This window comes from Leptonychotes weddellii, chromosome 1 (assembly GCF_054177405.1).
Source record: "Leptonychotes weddellii isolate Sample4059 chromosome 1, ASM5417740v2, whole genome shotgun sequence".
NCBI lineage: Eukaryota > Metazoa > Chordata > Mammalia > Carnivora > Phocidae > Leptonychotes > Leptonychotes weddellii.
In genome coordinates this window covers 134,196,852-134,220,917 of record NC_138369.1, presented here as the reverse complement: position 1 = coordinate 134,220,917, position 24,066 = coordinate 134,196,852, and the positions used below count along the sequence as shown (strand labels likewise).

At 36.2% G+C, this 24,066-nt stretch overlaps 1 protein-coding gene across 3 annotated transcripts in view; it reads right to left on the bottom strand.

Moving 5' to 3' along the window:
• Positions 1-24,066, bottom strand: part of GSK3B (glycogen synthase kinase 3 beta) — a 212,125-nt gene that overhangs the window by 93,679 nt on the left and 94,380 nt on the right. For all 3 annotated transcript variants that reach the window (XM_031037801.2, XM_006742174.3, XM_006742175.3), the window contains exon 3: positions 19,713-19,796. In XM_031037801.2, coding sequence (XP_030893661.1) covers positions 19,713-19,796 — 84 coding nt within the window. The remainder of the gene's footprint in view (positions 1-19,712; positions 19,797-24,066) is intronic.

Genomic DNA, 24,066 nt, shown 5'->3' with positions numbered 1-24,066 from the left:
GAATTGTGTAAGACTGTTGAATCACAGACCTGTACCTCTGAAACTAATAATACATTGTATGTTAAAAAAAAAAAAAAGAAGATAGTAGGAAGGGGGGGAAATCGGAGGGGGAGACGAACCATGAGAGACTATGGACTCTGAGAAACAAACTGAGGGTTCTGGGGGGGGGGATGGGTTAGCCTGGTGATGGGTATTAAAGGGGGCACGTACTGAATGGAGCACTGGGTGTTATATGCAAACAATGAATCATGGAACACTACATCAAAAACTAATGATGTAATGTATGGTGATTAACATAACAATAAAAATTTTCAAAAATAAAATAAAAAATAAAAAATAAATAACTAAAAGTAATAATTCCCATTTCTAGTGACCTCTGCAACTAAGACTAAAGACTTGGTTGAAAACACAGAAATTTAAAAAAAAAAAAAAGGCAAGGAAATTTCAATAATGATGAGATGGGGAACAGCAAAGTATTTCATTGGCAGGAGAGATAAGGACTGAAAAGATTGTTAGATCTGGTGTATCGTGGTTCAGTGATGGTCCTGGAAAGAGCAGTTTCAGACCATGGTGCCAGTAGCAACAACCTATACTGAGATCAAGAGTGAGCAGATGGCAGGTGAGGAACAGGAGGTAGCTAATTTAGTTTGTTCTTACAAAATCCCTCGTGGTGAAAGTAAAAAGAAAGCCGGGAGCTGATAACTTGAGGAGAAGCAAAATCAAAGAGAGACTGTAGAGAAATTGTTGATGTGCTTTTCATTTGTATTTTTTAAATGGCTAAAAGAGACCCAAATTTATTTGTAGGCTGAGTGGATAAGGATGGAATAAAAGGAGGGAATAAAGTGATAAGAAAGGAAAGAAAAGGGATAACTGATAAAGCAATGTTCTACAACATCAAGAGAAATGAGAAACAAGATCACAGAGTACTATACAGTGCAATTAAAAGGCAAAGTTAGCATTAGTCACACAAAATACAGAAGGCCAAACTCTGATAGTACAAGTTCTGTGACCACAAGCAAGTTACTTAACTTCTTTCAGACTCAGTTTCCTATAAAATCACGCTAACAATGGCATCTACTTTAAAGGACTGTCTTGAGATGATAATAATCTATAAAAAGCTCTTTAAGCACATTACCTGGCAAATTATTAAGACTGAAATTTTCACTATTATCATCTTTAGGGGGAAATGATACCACATTTTCCTTCCTGTACATCTAAAATAAATGATCAGGTTAGAAAGAATTTTAAGTAAAGTTTGTCTGATGACCCTCCTTCTTGTAAAATAAGAAATAAGGTCATACGTAGAACTAAGGGCAGCAAAAGTAATGCTGCAGGCGAAGACAAGAAAATTTCAGAGATCAAGATTTAGACAAGAAATTCCAAGTGAAGATGAGGTCTACTAAAAGGAATACATAAATAAAATACCAAACTGGTACCAAAGGGATATGTACAAAGAATTGAAGGAATGGTGAGTCTTGAGTTCCAGAAAGATCATTAACACAGATGCTGAAAATCAAGAAACCTGATTTTAATAAATCATTTGACAGTTAATCATGATATATTTATGAATGATCTGAAGATGTATATAGCACTGTATTATAATTTAATTCATTTGCTAAACAATCATACCAAGAAAAATAAAAAGATGAAAACATAAATGTCAAATTCAAGGAAGGTTTCTAGTTGTAGGACTAGAAGCTCTGTCCTTCTCTTGTCCCAATCAATATTTTCATAAATGATTGCATATATTAGGGGTTGCAAAAGCAAATGTTTTCAAGGCTAAGTAACAAATGTAAATGTGTGAAGCCAAAATGTGTAATGCAGTAAGGGGTAGTGGTTGCTAAATCAGATAGACAGTACAAACCATAACTAAAAGCATCCTAATTCATAAAAATATTAACAGAATGTGCTAGCCAAATAAAACACACCAGGGGATGAATTTGGCAGTCAGTTTATAATTTCTGACTTTAATATAACCACCAAAGATTGACACAAACCTATGAATGACTGAAAATGGAAGACCAAATAAGAATTTAAAGAACTCTAATAGTCTGGAAAGCTAAGCGAAACCTACAATATAATACAAAACCCTATGATTAAACTCAAAGTATTAATTTATTATGTAGAATGACAGATAAGACTTGACAGTAATTCAGCTGGAAAATAAATGAGAAGTGTAACTGACGAGAACTCAAAAGGCAATCAACATTGAGATACAGTTAATGAAAAACTTAATGCAATATTAGGTTACAGCTAAAGTACTGTGTTTGGAGCAGTAAAGATAATTCCATTCTGCTTTGCACAGTTCAGGCTTCATTTGACATACTGATGATATCCATTTTTAGGCAATGTATTTTATTCATAATATTAACAAAGCAGAACACATCAGAGGAAGGTTAAAGAAACCATGTCTGCTATAGGCTGAATGTTCTAACATACTACCTTATGGGAAATATGGGGGCTTAAATTATATTTAGACTACTACTTTGCAGATTAACATAAACTTATCTCTTTGCTCATAGATACTTTGTTTACTTACTCCATTTATTATCAAAAACTTGCAATTTCTTTAGAACCATAGAGGAGGTCTGTCCATTTATTTTTTAATTTTTTTAGGTCTGTCCATTTTGTGGGTACAGTGTCAATGACCATATACATTTAAAAGGTGTCATTTTGGGGCACCTGGGCAGCTCAGTCAGTTAAGGGTCTGCCGTTGGCTCAGATCACCATATCAGGCTCTGCACTCAGTGGGGAGTCTGCTTCTCCCTCTCCCCCTGCTCATGCTCTCTCTCTCTCTAATAAATAAATAAAATCTTAAAAAAAAAAAAAAAAAGAAAACTCCGAAAAATTGCATGATGTACAATTTAGGGAGTATTTCTCTCAGTGGTTCAGTGTTCCTAGTTATGACTTCTATTAATAGAGAACTACTCTCTAACTGCTCATAACCACTCCTCTATGAACTTCACTCTAAAGCCATTCATTCAGGAAGAAATTTAAATGACAAAGTTTCGATCACACCTACCAACAACTAAACAATAATCGGGACAACTCCATCCTACATTTGGAAAACAGATACTATTATGATGCTCTTATCCTCAGATGATTTCTGAGGTCAAGGAAACAAAATTACTTGAGGCTGCAGTTTTAAGTAGAATCGTGCTATAATTCTAAAAATTTGATGGGATGTGAAGCAGCATATCATAGAACCCAGTAATAAGACATTCAACCAAGTGTCCTGATAGCCCAGGATTCTCCTCAGAATTGAGTTAGGGAACTTGGGACTAGCAAAAAACCCCAACAAACAAAAAACAAAAAAACTTGAAAATGGATGCCTTTTCTCCAATGTGTGTGCCAGGCTGGCTAGAGATAGGAATAACACTAACAGTGAAGTGGGTGTGGATTAGGAAAAGGGAAATACTCTTTTGCTTGGGAGAAGGGGAGTGGGAATGGGGAAAGGGAGATAAACACTTGGCACACAACAAGATTATGGTAAGCTTCCTCCTCATCTCACACCATTAACACAAAATAAATATCAAACTATCAAAAGTTTTTTTTTAAAAAAACTATAAATCTACCAGAAGAAACAATGAGTATGTTTGCAATCTTGGAGGACAAAATATCTATAAGCTATTAAGGAAAATGATGCCAATTAGATCACATAAAAATGTAAAAGTTTTATACTACTTTCTGAAAAAACAACAAAACCATAGCCAAATTTAAAAAATGACAATATTGGGGCGCCTGGGTGGCTCAGTCGGTTAAGCGTCTGCCTTCGGCTCAGGTCATGGTCTCCGGGTCCTGGGATCGAGCCCCATGTCAGCCTCCCTGCTCAGCGGGGGAATCTGCTGCTCTCTCCCTCTGCCCCTCCTCCCTGCTCATTCTCTCTCTCTCTCTAAAATAAATAAAATATTTAAAAAATTAAAAAATTAAATTAAAAATGACAATATTTTTGTCCACCAAAAAGTATTAGAATTAATGAATTCAGTAAAATTGCAGGATACAAAATTAATATACAGAAATCTGTTGCATTTCTATACATTAATAACAAAATAGCCAAAAGAGAAATTAAGAAAACAATCCCATTTATAACTGTATCAAAAAGAATAAAATACCTAGGAATAAATTTAACCAAAGAGGTAAAAGACCTGTACTCTAAAAACTATAAAACATTTATATAACAGGGCACCTGGGTGGCTCAGTTGGTTAAGCGTCTGCCTTTATCTCAGGTCATGATCCCGGGGTCCTGGGATCAAGTCCCGCATCAGGCTCCTTGCTCTGCGGGGAGCCTGCTTCTCCCTCCCCTCCCCACTTGTGCTCTCTCTCACTATCTCTGTCTCTCTCTCTCAAATAAATAAAATCTAAAAAAAAAAAATTATTAAAGAAATTGAAGATGACACAAACAAATGGAAAGACAGACCATGCTCAAGGACTAGAAGAATGAATATTGTTAAAATGTCTATGCTACCCAAAGCAATCTACAGATTCACTGTGATCACTATCGAAATACCAAGAATATTTTTTTTCACAGAACTAGAAATAATCCTAACATTTTTATAGAACCACAAAATATCCCAAATAGCCAAAGCGATTTTGATAAAGAAGAACAAAGCTGCAGGTATCAGAATCCCAAATTTGAAACTGTACTACAAAGCTATAATAAAACAGTATGATACTGGTACAAAAATAAACACATAGATCAATGGTTTAAAAAATTGACCATTATATGGTCTATGATGAAGGAGGTGAGAATATACAATGGGGAAAAAACAATCTCTTCAATAAATGTTGTTGGAAAATCTGGACATGCAGAAGAATGAAACCAAACCACTTTCTTACATAAACCATAAAACTCCTAAAAGAAAGCATAAGCAATACATTCTTCGACATCAGCCTTAGCAAAATTTTTCTGGATCCATCTCCTCAGGCAAGGGCAACAATAGCAAAAATAAACAACTGGAACTAGGAAACGATCAACAAAACGAAAAGGAAAACTACTGAATGGGAGAAGATATTTCTAAATGATCTATCTCAGAAGGGGTTAATATCCCAAATATATAAAGAACTCAAACAACAACTCAACACCAAAACACCCAAATAATCCAATTAAAAATGGGCAAAAGACCTGAATAGACGTTTTTCCAAAGAAGACATACAGATGGCCGACAGGCACATGAAAAGATGCTCAACATCACTAATCATCAGGGAAATGCAGATCAAAACTACAATGAGATATCACCTCACACCATCAGTTTCAAAAAGACAAGAAATAACAAGTGTTGGCAAGGATGTGGAGAAAAGGGAATCCTTGTGCATTGTTGGTGGGAATGTAAACTGGTGCAACCATTGTGGAAAACAGTATGGAGATTCCTCAAAAAATTAAAACTAGAACTGCCATACAATCCAGCAATTCCATTTCTGGGTATTTACTTGAAGAAAATGAAAACACAAATTTGAAAAGATATATGTACCCCTATGTTTATTGCAGCACTATTTATCACAGCCAGGATACTGAAGCAACCTAAGTGTCTATCAGTAGATGAATGGATAAAGAAGATACATGATGGAATATTTCTCAACCATTAAAAAAAAGAATGAAATCTTGCCACATGGATGGGCCTAGAAAGTATTATGCTAAGTGAAGTAAGTCAGACTGAAAAAGACAAATACCATATGATTTCACTTAAATGTGGAATTAAAAAACAAAACAAAACAAAACAGAAACAGACTCCTAAATACAGAGAACAAACTGATGGTTGCCAGAGGGGAGGGGAATGGGGGGACAGGTGAAATGGGTGAAGGGGATTAGGAGGTACAAACCTCAACTATAAAATAGCCAATAATATTGTAATAACTTTGTATGGTGTCAGGTGTAGTGAGCATGTTGTAATGTATACAACTGTCGAGTCACTAAGTTGTATACTGAAACTAATATAACATTGTATGTCAACTATAATTTAAAAAATTTGATAATTTAGCAAAAATATTTCTGGTTACATATAACAAAGGACTAATTTTTGTTTAAAATACAAACAGCTCATTATTTATGATCTAAGTCAATAAGAAAAGACTAACATTCCAATAGAAAAAACTGAAAAGGGACATAAACAAATGGCTAATAATGGTCCTACCAATGGCCAATAAAAATTAAGATATGCAACCCCATTCATAATTAAAGATATATAATAAAAATAACAATGAGCTACCATTGTTCACCTATCAAATTGGAAAAAAAATTCAATCTGAGAAAACTAGGTATTGGAATGGGGTCATGTCCAATAAGCACCATCACACACTTCTGGTGAAAACCCAAACTCTTACAACCTTTTGGGAAATCAGTGGGCTAATATATTCATCCCAAAGCAAAGACAGACAGACATCCAATTCAACTCAGCAATGCTATTTCTAGGAATCACGTGTATGAAAATGTATGTCTGCTCATGTGCAAATACAAAGACTGTTCAATATTTGTGGGGAGCAAGAAATTAAAAAACACCATTCCAGAAAGTAAAGACATGCTCAAAAACAAAACAAAACAAAACAAAAGCCCATATTAATGGGGTATGCCAAAGGAGCACAGAAGCTAACTGAAAAGAGCTCCCAAAGAGGCCAAAGCTTGAACAATCTGATCAATAAAGTATTATTCAATTATAACCCAAAGTATAAAACAAATGAATCCACAATGATATAAATTAATGACTAAAAGATGGGGAGAAAAGACAATCTCTCACGCAGAAGAAATCCAAATAATTTATGTAGCCAATGTGCTCTTAAGGAGAAGGAACTCCTCCCTTCTTAGGTATGGGCTGTGAACAGTGGGGGTGGGTAGGGGGAATAACTTTACAGTGGAGAAAACTGAAAAATATTAGGTCAGCCAGGTGATCAAGGTTAGTAACAAGAGCTACAAGTTGTGCTGAGACTACGTGCCCTCGATATGATGTGATGAAATGGCACTGTGGACTTTTCCCAAATAACCAGTTTATTATGAGATAAATATTAAACAAACCCCAGTAGTGAAGCAGCCTACCAGTACTCCTCAAAACTGTCAAGGTCATCAAAAACAAGAAAGTCTGAGAAATTGCCAGTCAAGAGGAGCCTAACAGACATAGTAACTAAATGTAATGTGTAGCCTAAATGGGATCATGGAAGAGAAAAAAGACATGAGATAAAAACTAAGGAAATCGAAATAAACTATGGAATTTAGTTAATAATAATGTATCAATATTGATTTATTAATTGTAATAAACATAACCTTACTAATATTAAGATATTAACAACAGGGGAAAATTGGGTGCAGTGTCTAAGCATATAGACATAAAATGCCATATTGTTATATTTTGGAGGGAAAGGGGGCAACATGTTCCAAAATAATATGAATATTATTACATTAACCTGTAATATATGAGCTCATATATGCATACAGGAAATTTACCTCTATGGAGAGGGATTTGAGGATTTTGTGATCAGGGTAAAAAAGATTTTACTTTTATCTACTGTCCTCTGTTATTTCAATTTTTTTACAATATGCATTGTAATAATATTTTAGTGTCACTAAAATATTACAATAACATAATAACAAGGTGGTAATTGATATTCAAAAGAAACTCCTAGATTAACATCTTCAAGCAAACGACAGTTACCATATTTGGTGTTATAACATTTATAATTCATGAAGAGGTCTTGATAATTCATCTACCTCAAGAATTTTGTTATTACCTACATATTCATTCTCTAGGTCACATTCTCACTGAAAATGTCAGCATTTCATCAGCAAAATGTTCATACAGAATGAATATACCACTTTAATAGAATTCATACAATTTTAAATAAGAAACAAATTGGGGTTATTTAGGCAACCTCTTTATTTCAGTAAATAAAATTCACTGCTATCAGTGATTTTCACAAAGTAAGGAAGGTGAAAGAGAGAAGGAAAAGGAATGGAGGAGAGTTGTATTTTGTACACTAGACCATGTATACACTTAGCTACAACTCTGTATGGCATTTCTATATGTACACCATTTCTGTAACTTGAGATTTCATTTAATTAAAAAATAACAACAAAAAATACTGTTCATGTAGGGGAACTGACCTTGACCCAATCACTTAAGAACCCACTTCTACATCCACAGCCTCACCTCCCACTACTATCCCCATACTCCTATACTTTATGTACCAGAAATTTCAAAAATACTTGTATTTCTTCTACACAGACTATGTTGTTTAACCTCACCAAGCCTTTCAAACATCCTGTACATCTATTTTTTTTTTTAAAGATTTATTTATTTGAGAGAGAGAGCACAAGCTGGGGGGGAGGGTGTGTGGAGGAGCAGAGGGAGAGGGAGAAGCAGATTCCCCGCCGGGCAGGGAGCCCGAAGTGGGGCTTGATCCTAGGACCCCGAGATTATGACCTGAGCTGAAGGCAGACCTTTAACCGACTGAGCCACCCAGGCGCCCTGAGTATCTTGTACTTCTAACTTGACACACACCTATTTATTTATCTAAAGAGCTCCTCCCTCAAACCCTGAATAAGTATCACTTCTATGTAATTCCTTTGCTGGCCGTTCTGGATAATTTATTCCTTTTCTTTATAGTACTTCTGTTCATAGACCAAATAATTGTTACTCCATGTGTCATTGTACAGTGTATTTCTTTTCTTGTCTTTTTCAAACTCATTTAGACAGACCTTATACTTTGTCTTGTACCTAAAACACTATACAGTGCCAGTAAACTGATATGAAGTGAACTTCAAGAGTTCAGAGAGAGTAGGTGATTGGAAGAATACAGACTTTATAGATGAAGAGTCTACTTTTGAAATTGGCTCCTGTGGTTGGTTATTAACTATGCAACCTTGAGCAAATTCTTTAATTACACTAGACTTTGATTTTCTCAAGGATAAAACTTATAATAAAATAGTACTATTACCTACCTTGTAGCACCAAGATGACTAAATGAAAAAAATGCATAATATGCATAGAAAAAAGCACTTTATGAATCATAAGATTTGACAAAACATTTAGTGTTTTTATTCATGATTTAAGACATTAATAATCTCTATAGTAATCAAAAGAATATCTCTAAGAATGTGAATCTAATAAAAGTTATATATCGGGTATATTTATTTGATGTTTTAAAGTATCTATTTTGGTATATGTTTTATAATGTATTAGTATAATGGTACTAATTTATTGTGCTTACTTAAAATTTATTTACTAATGAAGTAAACAAAATAGAAGACAATCAGCATATGTTCAATTATTACTTTTCAGTCTATCCCTCTACAATACAATATGCACCCACTATAGCTGGAAGTGTCTATTTTATTCATCTTTTCTACCCAACATAACAACCTCACTAAGCAGTCCACAAAATGTGGGAAGTAAGTGGGGAGCAGGACTTCTGGGATGGCAGAGTAGAGAGCACAGATCTTAGCAGAACAAAAATTTAACTGGTAAAATGATTAAAAAACAATCATTTGAAGTATCTGATAATTTTTCTAAGGGCATACAGCAAATGAAGAAACAAATTTCAATAAGAACACCAAGAATCTGTGGCATTTTAGTGAAGATCTGCTCCCTTACCCTGATACCCTACTTCCATGTCTGGGAAGCTCTACTCTGTACTTATTCCAGACAGGTATGGTCAGTAAGATGGGTAGCTTCCTCTCCTCTCAGCTCTAGTCTGGGGCTATGGTTTCACCCCAGGAGGGACAGGCTGTGTCCCAAGGTGCAAAAGATCTATTCCAGTTGGGCAGAGCCAAGAGGACTGTGTCTCCCTTTCCTCACCCAGTCCCCAAAAGTAAGTCAGAAGCTCTACTCCAGGCAGAGCAGGCTGGGGACCTGAGAGTCTCCCTTTTAACTTGCTCTTAGGGCAGAGCGCCCATGCTGGGAGTGGCAAGGTGTGAAGAACAGGGGCTGCCATTGCCCATCCTCCATTGCCCACTCATAAAGTGGGGGTGTTATTCTGGAAAAAGTGAGTCTTCATACTGGGTTCTAGTGCAGTAAAATAGGGATTCTGTCCAGAGGGAAAGAGAGGCTAGCTCTGCCTACAGAGACCGATTTTATTTGTGACACAGTAGGGAAAACGCCATGCCTATGGGCATTGTCTAAAAACAATGGAGATCCTTGTGGAGGCTGGGCAGGTCCCTGACACAAGCAAACAGGCAAGGCACCAGAAGTTGAAGAGAATCAAGAAAAGAGATAGCCAAAAAGAGCCTACTTGGCAACAGTCATCTCTGGAGGTCATTAAGGATATGCACAGGTGCTATGCTGTGCAGGATGTGGGGGAGATTTGAAGTATTCCCCAAGTTGCACACAGTACATCAACACACAGTAAAAGCATTATGGGTACAAGGGATTTACAAACAACCTCAAATCAAACCCTGACTGAAAATAAGCTACTCTGACCCAAGAGCAACTTCCAGGAAATAAAATCACATTCATCCCTGGCAGTCAGAAAGAACGTGAATGCACAAGGCTACACCTTCTCAGGAGCAATCAGGGGGGAAATTCTAAACTACTAGTACCTGGTTTGATCTGTGACAAATACAGACTCCTTGAACTGAGATGCAGCACCCAGGCCACTCACACATCCAATGGTAAAGGATAAAAATGTAACTGGATAAGGGAACTTAAAGCACAACCTTTGACCAAGAAGTGACATTAAAGAAAAGATCTCAAATCAAGAATCTTAAGAAACTAGAGAAGAAGGGGCAAAATAAACCCACGGTGAGCTGCAGGAAGGAAATGATAAAGAGAACAGAACAGAAATAAGTGAATTACAGAATAGAAAAGCAATTGAAAAAAGAAAATCAATGAAATCAAAAAAAAAAAATCAAGAAAACGGACAAACCTTTGGTTAGACTGACCAAGGGAGAAAAAAAAAGACTCATTATGAAAATCAGGAATGAAAGAGGGGACATCACAATTGACCTTACAGAAATAAAAAAAAAATTCAGGGAAAAGTATGAAAAACTTTGTGTCAATAAGATAACTTAGATAAAATGAACCAAAATGGACAAAAGAAAACACAGAAAATCTAAATACACCTATTACAAGTAAAGAAATTGAATTAGTAATTTTAAAACTTCCCGGGCGCCTGGGTGGCTCAGTTGGTTAAGTGACTGCCTTTGGCTCAGGTCATGATCCTGGAGTCCCTGGATCGAGTCCCGCATCGGGCTCCTTGCTCGGCAGGGAGTCTGCTTCTCCCTCTGACCCTCCCCCTTCTCATGTGCTCTCTCTCTCTCATTCTCTCTCTCAAATAAATAAATAAAAAATCTTTAAAAAAAAAAAAAAAAAAAACTTCCCACAAAAAGTGCCCAGGTATATAGATGGCTTCATTGGAGAAATCTACCAAACTTTCAAGGAAGAATTAATACCAGTTCTTCATAAAAACCTTCAAAAAAAAAAAAAATAGAAGAGGAAAACACTTCCCAATTCATTCTATGAAACCAGTATTACCCTGATACCAAAACCATCATGGGGTCGGGGGCAGGTATGGACACACAACAGACTACTAATCAATATCCCTTATGAATATAGATGCAAAACTCCTCTAAAAAACTACTATTCAGTAATGTATAAAATGATTATATACCATGACCAAATGGGATTAATTTCAGAAATGCCAAGTAGGTTTCAGCATTCAAAAAATTAACGTAAATCACCTTAGTAATAGAATAAAGGACAAAAAACACACGATCATTTCAACAGATGGAGAAAGAGCATTTGACAAAATTCAACATTTCATGAAATGCTAAACAAACTAGGAATAAAAGGGAACTACCTTAAACCTGATAAATGACATCTACAAAAACCCACAGCTAACATCATACTTAAAAAGAATGACTAAATACTTTTTCCCCTCTAAAATCAAGAACAAAGTAAGGATGTTTGCTTTCATCTCTTCTCAACCTTGTCCTGGAGGTTCTAGCCAGGGCAGTGGCAAGAAAAAGAAAATAAAAAGCATCCAAGATATCATATTTTGATAAAAAGATCAATTCATCAGTTAGATATAACTATTATACACACATAATGTACCAACAACAGAATCTCAAATATATAAAGCAAGAACTGATAGAATTGAAGGAAGAAAAAAACAATTCTACAATAGTTGGAGATTTTAATATACCACTTTCAATAATGGACAGCACATCTAGATAAAAGAGCAATAAAGAAATAAAAGATTTGAACATCATAAACCAAAAGGATATCTATCTATCTATCTATTATCTATCTGTCTGTCTATCTATTTATATATCTATCTCTTTACATCCCCAAACAGAAGATTACACATTATTCTCAAGTACACATAGGATATTATCCAGAATAGGCCATATATTAGGCAACAAAACAAATCTCAATAAATTTAAAATGAATGAAATCATATGAAGTATCTTCTCCAACCGTAACAGAATGAAACCAGAAATCAGTAACAGAAGGGAAAAAAAAAATTAAAATGTGTGGAAAATAACCATCACTCTAAACAACCACCAGGACAAAGAGAAAATTACACAACACACTCTGAAAAAAGAAACATTAGAATACACTTGGGATACATGAAAACAAAAATCCAACATACCACCCTCTGAGTGCTATCTTCACTGCACTCAGTGGGCAATCTAGAGCTTGCCTACATTAAGAAGGAAGATTTCAAGTCAATAACCTAACTTTACATCCTGAAGAACTAGAAAAGAAGAGGAAACTAAACCTAAAGCTAGCTAAAGGAAGGGAAACAGACCAGAAATAAATAAAATAGAGACCAAAAAAGTTCAAGAAAATCAAAAGTTGATTCTTTGAAAAGCTCAAAAAAAACTGATAAACCTTTAGCTAGACTGACAAAAAGAAGACACAAAAAACTAACATCAGAACTGAAAATGAGGGCATTACGACTGACCTTACAGAAACAGAAAGGACCATAGCAGAATACTATGAACGAATGTGTGCCAACAAATTAGATATCCTAGATGAAATCAATAAATTCAAGGAAACACACCAAATATTAAACTAACTCAAGACAAAATACAAAATCTCAACAAGCCTATATAAGAAGTAGAGAATGAATCAATCAGTAATAAAAAACTTCCCAAAAAGTAAAGTCCAGGACCAGATGGTTTCAATGGTAAATTCTAACAAACATGTAAAGAATTAACAATTCACAAACTCTTCCAAAAAAAACAGAAGAGTTTAAGTGTTTAGATTAATGCCTGGTGTATACTAAGCATCACACAAGTTTTGGCTATTATCATCACTACTACTACTATTATTGTCCTAAAACAAAAGGCTATTTATTCTTTTCTAAAAATTCTCCAAAGTAGACACTGTACAAGCTCTCCTTGTTTAGCAATAATTACTGAGATATTTTTAAATGTTACATTTCTAATACACTGCTCCTGCAGAAACAGACATTCTATGCTAAATAGTACAGCATACTATACAGACCCTGGAGAAAGACTGCCTAGAGCGGACTCCTAACTTTGCCACTCAGTAGCTGTATGACTCTCAGGTAACTTAATCAACTTCAAGTGCCTCAGTTTCTTCTTCTATAAAATGGGGGATAATAACAGTACCGATTCTTCACTGGGTAGCTATAAGGTTTAAGTGATTTATAAAGTACATGTAAAGTGCTGAGAGCAATATCTGATGCACAGCAAATGCAATATATATTTGCTATTATTAAATAATCATTTGTAAAGTAGTAAGTTAAATGTTTATTAAGTGTTAATTATACGCCAAGTGCTGCAATAAAGCACTTAGACATTATTATACTTTTTTCTTACAAAATCCCTACTGTACAGATGAGAAGGGGGAAAAGGCTTACTAAGGTAAATATCTTGCCTAGTCATATTGCTATCAAGTGCCAGAACTGGGATGTAAACCCAGCTACAAAGCCAGAGCTCTTTAATTTTCAGAACAGATTCACCCCTACCCTTTCCTCTTCAGGGCTAGTGACAAACAGGCATAATCAAGCACAGCATTCTTCTCTCTGATCCCAGAAGCAGTGGTAGAATCTTCTCCTGCACACAGCCCTCTACACAGTTACTATCAATAGAACAAAGTTGGTATGAGGAATTAAATCAATTTGTCATCCTTGCTATTTAAACTGACTCTCACACAAGTAGAGGGACAGATTTTTTTTTTTTAAGGAAGGCCATTTCTTTTTTTTTTTTTAAAGATTTTATTTATTTATTTGACAGGGAGAGACACAGCGAGAGAGGAAACACAAGCAGGGGGAACGGGAGAGAGAGAAGCAGGTTTCCTGTGGAGCAAGAAGCCTGATGCGAGGCTCGATCCCTGGACGCTGGGATCATGACCTGAGCCGAAGGCAGACGCTTAATGACTGAGCCACCCAGGTGCCCCAAGGAAGGCCATTTCTTTATTATTCAAATAATCAATCTATGATGAGCACAGGTAAAATATTTTCACATGTATGGTTACTTATAGAAATTTTTCTTTAAGAAAATTAATTTAAATAAAATTTGAAGCTCCTATAAAGACACAATGTGGTTTACATACTATGTCTATCCTTCAGAATCCTAGGGTTCTACAGAGGTGAGGTACACCTCAGGAAAGACAATGTCAGCTGGTCCCATACCCTAGTTTCAACCAAAGCAACTTTGCTTTTTATCTGTTTTATTTATAGGATAGGGTTCTTCATAAAATTTTATTTAGGGGCAAAGGAGCTTCCACTGCAAAATATTGATATTGAAAAAACACACAAACTCAGAATTCACAAAAGTATTATAAGCCTGACTTTCAAAACATTCAAAAATCCCCATTTTTGTCTGGTCAAGGAGAAAGAGTGCCACTTTTTCTGAACTAAATCAGAGTTACTAAAACCTATTGGGTAATCTAAAGTATACTAATTGACTACATGATGCTCTAGTTACTATAGCAAACACTAATAATTCCAACCAGAAGACTATGACTAAGATTAATTAGGTCACACCTCTGGTGTCTGTCCTGACTGAATTCCCCCTTCTTTTAGTTACTCTGGTTAGTCCTTTCCCCAGTTATAAGCTAGAAGCTGATTATTTACAATCCCTAAAGAAAACAGTCTTTAAAATGGCAGAGTGGAGCAAAATAAAGACAAGTTCACCAAAATAGACATAACCTTTCAGTCAAACTGTGGTCAGTGGAAATATTTGCCAAATATTGCAGGATTCTTACTCTAACTTCACCCAGAGCTGAAGAGTGCTTATAGACAAAAATTATGATGAAGCCCTGGGGTAGCTTAGCTATAATTTTAAAATTAAGAATAACAGGGTGCCTGGGTGGCTCAGTCGTTAAGCGTCTGCCTTCGGCTCAGGTCGTGATCCTGGGGTCCCAGGATCGAGTCCCACATCGGGCTCCCTGCTCGGCGGGAGGCCTGCTTCTCCCTTTCCCACTCCTCCTGCTTGTGTTCCTGCTCTCGCTGTCTCTCTCTGTCAAATAAATAAAATCTTTAAAAAAATAAAATAAAATAAAATAACAATGGGGGAATAGTTAGGGAGTATTATGCAGTTCAATAACTCAATGGAATATTATACAGCCAATAACTACAAATACTATGAGGCAACATGGAAAGTTTTATGAGATCTTCAAAGTTTGTAAGGTCATAAATAATTATTCATACAAATAGGTAAAACATGTACAAATGAAATAAGATAGATAAATAGATACATACATAGATAATGCAGAAGTCAAAAGTCAGGATGGTGAGTGAAAAATTTTTCTTCTTTAAAATTTTCCAAAAAGGGAGTAATAGAAGCTCAAAAAGAAGAAACACCAAGAAAGAGAATGAAGAAGGCTCAGGACAGATGAGAATCCATACAAAGACTCAGAAGGATCAGATATTCAAAGAAAGATGGGTAGAAACCCAACAAAAGAGGAGTACAGAAAACCACGAGAATGAAGTTGAGATCCATACAGGAAGTAAATGAGATAGAGACAGACAGATACCAGAGTTGAAGAGGGAAAAGAAATCTGAGGGGGTGACACACACCAAAAGAGAGGGACAGAACCTCAGAGACCAAAAGATAGAGACCTAGAGTAGAGCCCAGAGTGAAAGAAGCAGAAACCTATAAAGTAGACAGAGACAAAAGGCATAAAAGAGACTGGGAAAATGGTAAAGAGGGAGAGATGAGGACAACAATAAGAGAGTTATGAAATATTTCCATATACATCAACCAAGTCTTTCACTCTTATAATCCTGAAACACTAAATTCTTCTCTTTCTCATCCTCAACAATTTCTAAAACCATCCCCCTAACTGCCTCCTCACGTCTCCTTTAGGCTCATGTTCTGACCACTGATCTCCTGTCCAGATGTTCCCCTAAGCTCTCTAGCACCTGTAAAAGAAACTCTTCATGGGGTTTTGAATCCCAGTCTCTTCACAGAGGTTTTGTTGTTGTTTTCGTTCTGTTTTTGTTGTTTTTACTGCTTTGCCCTAGACAAAACCTGGATCCCACCCAAAGGCACTGGCTTCCTTGCAGTCTCCCAAATGAAGACGGTTCTCATATTCTAGGACCAGAAGGCAATACTTGGCAAACTGCTGGCTCTTTACTGTCCTGGTCTCAAACATCCCCTCTCCCTCTTCCCAGAACGCCTAAGAGCTCTACCACATGGCTACATAACTCTATCAACACAACCTTGTCAATATCCTTTCTCTACTTAGTACCCCACCCCCCGCTGTCAGCCACCATTACCACCTATGAAATCATACATGTATCTATCTAATGGGCATTCTATTTGCATGTCCCAAAGGCATCTCGAACTATTATTATTTCCTCCCCCAAAACTCTTCTAATATATACACATAGGCAGTTACATAATGCTTCTGTTAGAAAAATGCCTACCTAATAGAGGACTGTCATATTCAGAGAGAAATCATCTTTAAAGATTTGTAAGAATTTCCTAAGACATTTAGATCCTTTTCTAAAAGGTAGTTCTAAGTTCACTCTCAGTAACCTACTCTTAAGAGTTAGAACTGATACTTACAAACCTGAGCTCTCAACCCAAGAGCAGAACCCATCTTCTCATATGGGACATATTAATTTACTACCTGGTCTCTTGAGTGATGTTAGCCCTGCCAGAACAATTCAGAAGAATGGAAGTGGAGATCATGAGTAGGGCAAGAAGAAATCATCTTTTTGGTGGCTAGAAGACTATGGGAAGTCCTGAGCCTCCCATATGCATGCAGTATTTCTGCATATCTCCAGAAAACCTTCCTTTTTTGTTAAGGAAGGATCATTATTTTCAGCAATATATCACAACTTTCTTTCTTTCTATTTTTTTTAAATGAAGCTATCCAAAATTAAGAGGAATCTTTTTTTTTTTTTCATTTCAGAAAATTTACAAAGCTCAAGAGAAAGTTCTGAGAAAAACATTAGAAAGTACATTTCTTTTTTATGAAAGAAAGAGGTTCAGTGTCCTTCTGGTTAACCTCCCTTAATGACTTCTCAATTGCTCTTTATCTGTAAGACCATTTATGATAATAAGCAGCTCTGAACAGCAGCAGGGAGGAAAATCCACCCTCTGGGGTACACAGGTAACAGTCCAGTCACTCCCAAGGCAGGATTAAGTGAGGGTGAGGGCAGACTGTGATCAAGGCTTTCACCAGACCAAAACCAGATAGGTAAACCTTTTGATGCTGCCACAAATAGAGCCTTATATTCAAAAATTTGATTCTTCCTTTTCTGCTCTTCATCTTTGTAAGCATTAAATGAGTTAATATTTGTAAAGTGCTAAAAACAGTGTCTGCTGTATAGGGAAAGCTATATAAATAAAGTAATCATGAGAAAATGTTTAGGGGCTTTGTAAGGAGGCCTCTGCAAACCAATCTCCATGTAATCTATTGGTTCATGGAACAAATAATTCTGACCTTTACTTTCTCCCTGGGATATTACAATGTCTAGGATCTAATAACAAAAAGTCATGAGGATGCAAAATTCCATTATAAGAGTGCTGTGAATGTAACAGATGTTCCATAATTTTATTTGGGAAGGGACAGGAAAAAGTAAAGACATGTCAAAACAGATAAGTTAAAGACATAACAGGCTGTTTGCTAGGTTAAAAAAAAAAAAAAAGTAGCATGAACCTCATAACTGGCTTTCGAAACAAAAGAGCTCAAATACTTACAAGGGCTTACAGTCCCAAATACAAACACCTGAGAAACAAGAGTCACTAAGGAGCCAATTTGCTAATTATGGTTGCTAAAACTATGACTGACACAAACACATACAAATATTTAACATTTATGTATCTACAGGAGGTATATCACAATCGTGGCTTAATACATAGGTATCTTCCCATATTACAGATGACATGAAAAAAAGAACTTCTAAGGAAATAATCTAAATAAAATTTAATGGAAAATGGTTAAGCACTGGTACACTGGGAAATGAAGTAAAAAGAATACTGTGCTTAGAAATCAAGAGGAATTACGGATCTAGGAACTTCAGATAGTATATACCAGAAATCTGAAGTCCAAAATATCAAATGGTTGGGGCACCTGGGTGGCTCAGTCAGGCAGCTGCCTTCAGCTCAGGTCATGATCCCAGGATCCTGGGATCGAGTCCCACATCAGGCTCCCTGCGGGAAGCCTGCTTCTCTCTCTCCCTCTGCCTGCCTCTCTGCCTACTTGTGCTAACTCTCTGTCAAATAAGTAAATAAAATCTTTAAAAAATCAAATGGTCTTATCCAAAGTCGTATTTGTTTAGCCAAAAAGATTAAGTGGTTTATTATTTGCCCTGCCCTCTCACCCCAAACCAGTGAAGTAGAAATGTAAGGAAAATATTTAATCTGGGAAGGAACAGTGAACAGGCAGAAAGAAGCAGGTAAAAAAGGGGGCACCTGGGTGGCTCAGTCGTTAAGCATCTGCCTTCGGCTCAGGTCATGATGCCAGGGTCCTGGGATTGAGCCCCGCATCGGGCTCCCTGCTCTGTGGGAAGCCTACTTCTCCCTCTCCCGCTCCCCCTGCTTGTGTTCCCTCTCTCGCTGTGTCTGTCAAATAAAATCTTAAAAAAAAAAAAGGTAAAAAAGAAGAAACTGACTTTCTGTGCTTCCAAACTCCAGTGAGCACAATGACATCAGTTACTGTCATCATCTGAATGGAAAGACAAAAAGGACCAGGGATGCACAGCACAAAGTCTCGTTTAATTATCCTTTGCTTTCACAAAATTAAATGTGATCAAAAACAGTGACCACTTACAACAAGCTCTGTAATATTACACCTTTCTTTTTCCCTCGCCAAAGGTAGGTTAAACTTGCCTCCCACTGTTTAAGTCTCATTCTGGTCCTACCAAAGTCTTCCTGTTTCCCATTTCCCTCCAATACTTCCACTTAAATTCCACATAATTCCACTTATATTCCACATAATTTTCCACCCTCTAATAAACAGTTGGAACTATCATGGGGCTCCAGAAGCACATAAGGAACATAGAAGGTTTAAAATATATATATGTATATATAAAGAACTAAAGACAAATATTCCAAAAAAGAAAATTCTTAAAAATTCATTCCCTTTATTTCATAAACAATTTCTGATATAACTAATGATATTCAATGATTATATCTTGAGCTCAGAATCACTAGGGCCTGTGTTTTAGAATTCTTCCATTCAATTAGCAAAACTGTTCTGCTAGTTGTGCTAAGGTGGGGGGTGGGGTGGAGAATGATGACTATATTTAGAAGAATAACAAGTCTATCACAATATTCAGTACACACTTTCTGCAAGACCTACCTTCTCACCACTTGAGTAGAAGAAATAACGCAATCGGACTATGTTACAGTGATCTAGCTTTCTCATGATTTGGAGCTCTCGGTTCTGAAAAGGAAACACATGAAAATATTTTTTAAAGGATAAATGCTATTCACCATATTGACTAAGATTCTAAGAACTCATAACATTAAACACTACAAAGAGCAGGCTATAGATATGTTACTAAAAAGTATGGTCTAGGGGGTGGGGGCCTGGGCAAAATAGGTAAAGGGGATTAAGAGGTACAAACTGCCCACTGTAAAATAAATAAGTCATGGGGATGAAAAGTAAAGCATAGGGAATATAGTCTATAATACTGTAATACACTTATTGTGGTGAGAATTTCGTGTTGTACGATCACTACATTGTACACCTGAACTTAATTTAATATTATGTCAGCTATACTTTAATTAAAATTTTTAAAAATTAAAAAATAACAAAAAAAATTTAAACAAAATAAAAAGTATGGTCTATAGAGCAATGCTGACCTGCAACCTATTTGTTACTAGTCTATGTTACTAATCTACTACTTTCTACTACTCTGCAATAAGATAAATACAGAAATTGAGAATAAGTGCTTAGAATGTTTTATAGCAATTTGATAGAATAATTTCATATCTGTGAATCTTAAATAAAGAGTGGGGCCTATACTTTGTATTTTTTAAAATTTCGCTTTTCTAGTAACTGATTTCTATTGTATTTTACAAAAATATCAGTCTTTGATGAACTGGAAATTTTTTTTTTATTAAAGATTTTATTTATTTATTTGACATAGAGAGAGACAGCGAGAGACGGAACACAAGCAGGGGGAGTGGGAAAGGGAGAAGCAGGCTTCCCACCGAGCAGGGAGCCCAATGTGGGGCTTGATCCCAGGACGCTGAGATCATGACCTGAGCTGAAGGCAGTCACTTAACCAACTGAGCCACCCAGGCGCCCCTGAACTGGAAATTTTTAAAACTAATATTTCACCACTAATAGCTTGAGAAGCAGTGTGTATAGTATTTAAGAGATATCTGGAATAAGCTATTAGTACTGTAATCTTTCGCAACTATAATAAAAATCAAACTTCTCACTAAACAAATGAATTTGGGTGCAAAGAGCTCTTACAAGCCCTCCTAACTTCCAAGATACAGTGTAAAAAAAAAAATCTGAGAGCCCGTAAGGGCTCAGTTGCTAAGTTAAAATATGGCATACTAGAAATTGTGCAGTCCTGATAAATTTACAGACCACAAAAATAACTTTTTCCATTGGGGAATTTCAAAGTTATGTTCATTCTTCATGAAAAGAAAACACTAAATAATATGATGACTTCCTAACAACATAAGCTTTTGCAGTAATAAATGAAGAGTATATATTAACAAAGAAGATAAATTCCAAAAGTATACTTGGCTATCACAAGTCCAGTAAATAAAGGCCTAATTACATAACACAGAGAAAATATTACAAAGTACTAGCTATATGGACAGGAAATATAAAATTTCAAAATTTTGGAAGGGCTATAAAACATAAAGTTATATACCTGGGAATCTGGAAGGAAAAATGCTTTTAGGTTAGGAAAAAAAGGCCAAAAAAAGAGGGGCTGGAGATTGCACAGCAGATGAGGAACCTCATAAGCAGAACTATTCTAGAGCAGAGTGGGCTCCAGTTCTTAGAAGATGGTACCAGAAATATGCAAATTGTTTCTCCTCCTCTAGAAACTTCCAACTGGCTCTATGATTGTTCTAGCATATCATCTCAGGGAAATTAGAAACTCGAAAGGACTATCCTCTATCCCTTTAAACGGACTGTGAGAGCTGGGTTCATGTACAGTGATATTTAAAATTCTTTTATAGGGGCACCTGGTAAGCAGCTGACTCTTTTAAGCAGCTGACTCTTGATATCAGCTCAGGTCACGGTATCAGGGTCCTGGGATGGAGCCCCACGTCAGGCTCCGCACTCAGTGGGGAATCTGCTTAAGGATTCTTTCTCTCCCTCTCCCTCTGCCCTTCCCTCCACTCGTGCTCTCTCTCAATAAATAAATCTTTTTTAAAAATTAAAATTCTTTTATAGAACATCAATCTTTCATCCCATTACTTGTTATAAAATGTTTATAGCTGAAGCAATAAACAAAAACTCAAGACAGTACAGTATTATTGCTTTAATAAAGATAACTCAAGTCACATTCTGAGTTTTAACTGTGACAAAGAACACACAAAAAAACTTTACCAATTTCAAAACTGTGTCTATTTGCATTTTAAACTGATGCTAAGTCTGGAAGTATGTCTATACTTTGCCAGTTCACATCTATATAGATAGTTTTGTGGAAGAACTCCTAGTGTAAGCTAAGACTCACGGCTCTCACAATATATAGACATTAAGATTATTTTTCAACATAGCCAACTATGTTAAAATAAGCCATTTTTCCAGACTCATTAACCAAGTTATAAAAGAGAACTATTAAATTCTCAGATAACAGAAGTTGTATAAGTTTATGTATACTATCTTTTACCAGAAAGAATGCATAAGTGAAGCAAATACATGGACCTAAATATTCATCTACCCTTACTCTTTTGACATATTCTATTCTTTTTAAAGTCTTAAATTTTCTCATCTTAAAATTCCCTAAAAGGTCTAAAATATAAATTTCATAGAGCAACATTTATAAGTATTAATCATGCCAACATTAGGCAAACAAAGTTGATGCCTGAATGCACTTAAACATACAACTATCACAAGCCGAGCCATTGTTACTGAGTCATTCTTTAATAATTCACTAATGACAAATTAATTCTATAGAAAACACTGTTATTCTACAAATATTGTGCACCTATTCTACGCCAGGCATCGTCCATAATGTTAAGGATATGGCAGTGAACAAGACTAAGTTCCTATCTTCGTGAAACTTACAGTCTATGGAGGACAGTGAGGAAGAAGCAATGTATTTTCACATAGCTTAAGGAGACAGGGCATGATATAGACAAGGAGCTGTATTTTGGATAGGGAAGTCAGAATACACCTCACAAAGGAGGTAAGATCTGAACACAAACCTGAATGATATGATGATGAGAACCATGTGAAGGTACGGGGGAAGAGCAATGCAGTTTACAGGAACCTCCAAATGTAAACAGCTAGAGGCAGACATGACATATTCAAGAAATAGCTAAAGAATAATGTGATTGAGTAAAGGAAGAGAAGAAAAGTTCAGAGAAGGTAGGCAGGGGGTATGTCTATAAACTCTTTTAATCATGGTAAGAAACTGAGTTTCACATTAAATGTAAAGGAAAGCCAATGTTTTGATCAGGAAAATGACATAATCTGATTTACCCTTTTAAAAGATCATTCTAAAAACTCTTGAAGAGAATAAATTTGATGGAGAAAGTGGTTCAAGAGTTCTGTTTTCCATCTATTAAGTTTGAAACGTTTACTAGCCATCCAAGTGAAAATACTATGAGGCTCAAGGTAGAAGAAGTTGAAGCTGGAAATATGCATCTGGGGGTCATCTTCATAAAGGGAACTTAAAGCAAGGGAACCCAATGGTATCACCTAGGGAAGAAGTTTAGACCAAAATACGTAAGTAAATATTCAGAGGTACGAGAAGGAGTGGATCACGTGGAGAAGTAATGAAGTAGGATGAAAAACAGGAGATAGTATTATCTTAGAAGCCAATTAAAAAAAAGTTTTCAGAAAAAGGGAGTGACCATTTATGCCGAAAGCTGCTGAAAGGTTGATTAAGATGAAAACAGAAAACTGATAATTGGAAAGGGTAAATGCAGGATGCCAGTGACTCTTAATAAAAGTGGCTTCAGTAGAACAGTGGTAAAAGCCTGACCAGAGTGAATTAAAGTGGGCCTGGAAGACACGAGGGAAGGAGTAAGAAGTTAGAAAGTTTAAATAGAGGCAATATTTCCAGGTATCGTGGAATAAAGAGACTGGTAAATCCGTCACCCCTCAAAACACCTATAAAAAGGACAACATTGTAGGGGTGCCTGGGTGGCTTAGTCAGTTAAGTGTCTCTTAGTCTCAGTTCAGGTCATGGTCTCAGGGTCCTGAGATCCAGCTCTGGGTTGGGCTCCTTGCTCAGTGGGGAGTCTGCTTCAGATTTTCTCTCTCTCCCTCTGCCCTTCCCCCACTCCCGCTTGCACATGTGGGCACAAGCTCTCTCTCTCCCTCCCTCCCTCAAAATAAATAAATCTTAAAAAAAAAAAAGGACTATACTGTGGAAAACAACCATTTCAAGGCTCTGGAAATCATTCAAAGGCAACAACGAATCAAATAGCATTTACTCTTGAAAAACTGCTAGACACTGGAGATGGGACAGTGGGGATCAATGGCCTTTTTTTTTTAATTTTATTTTATT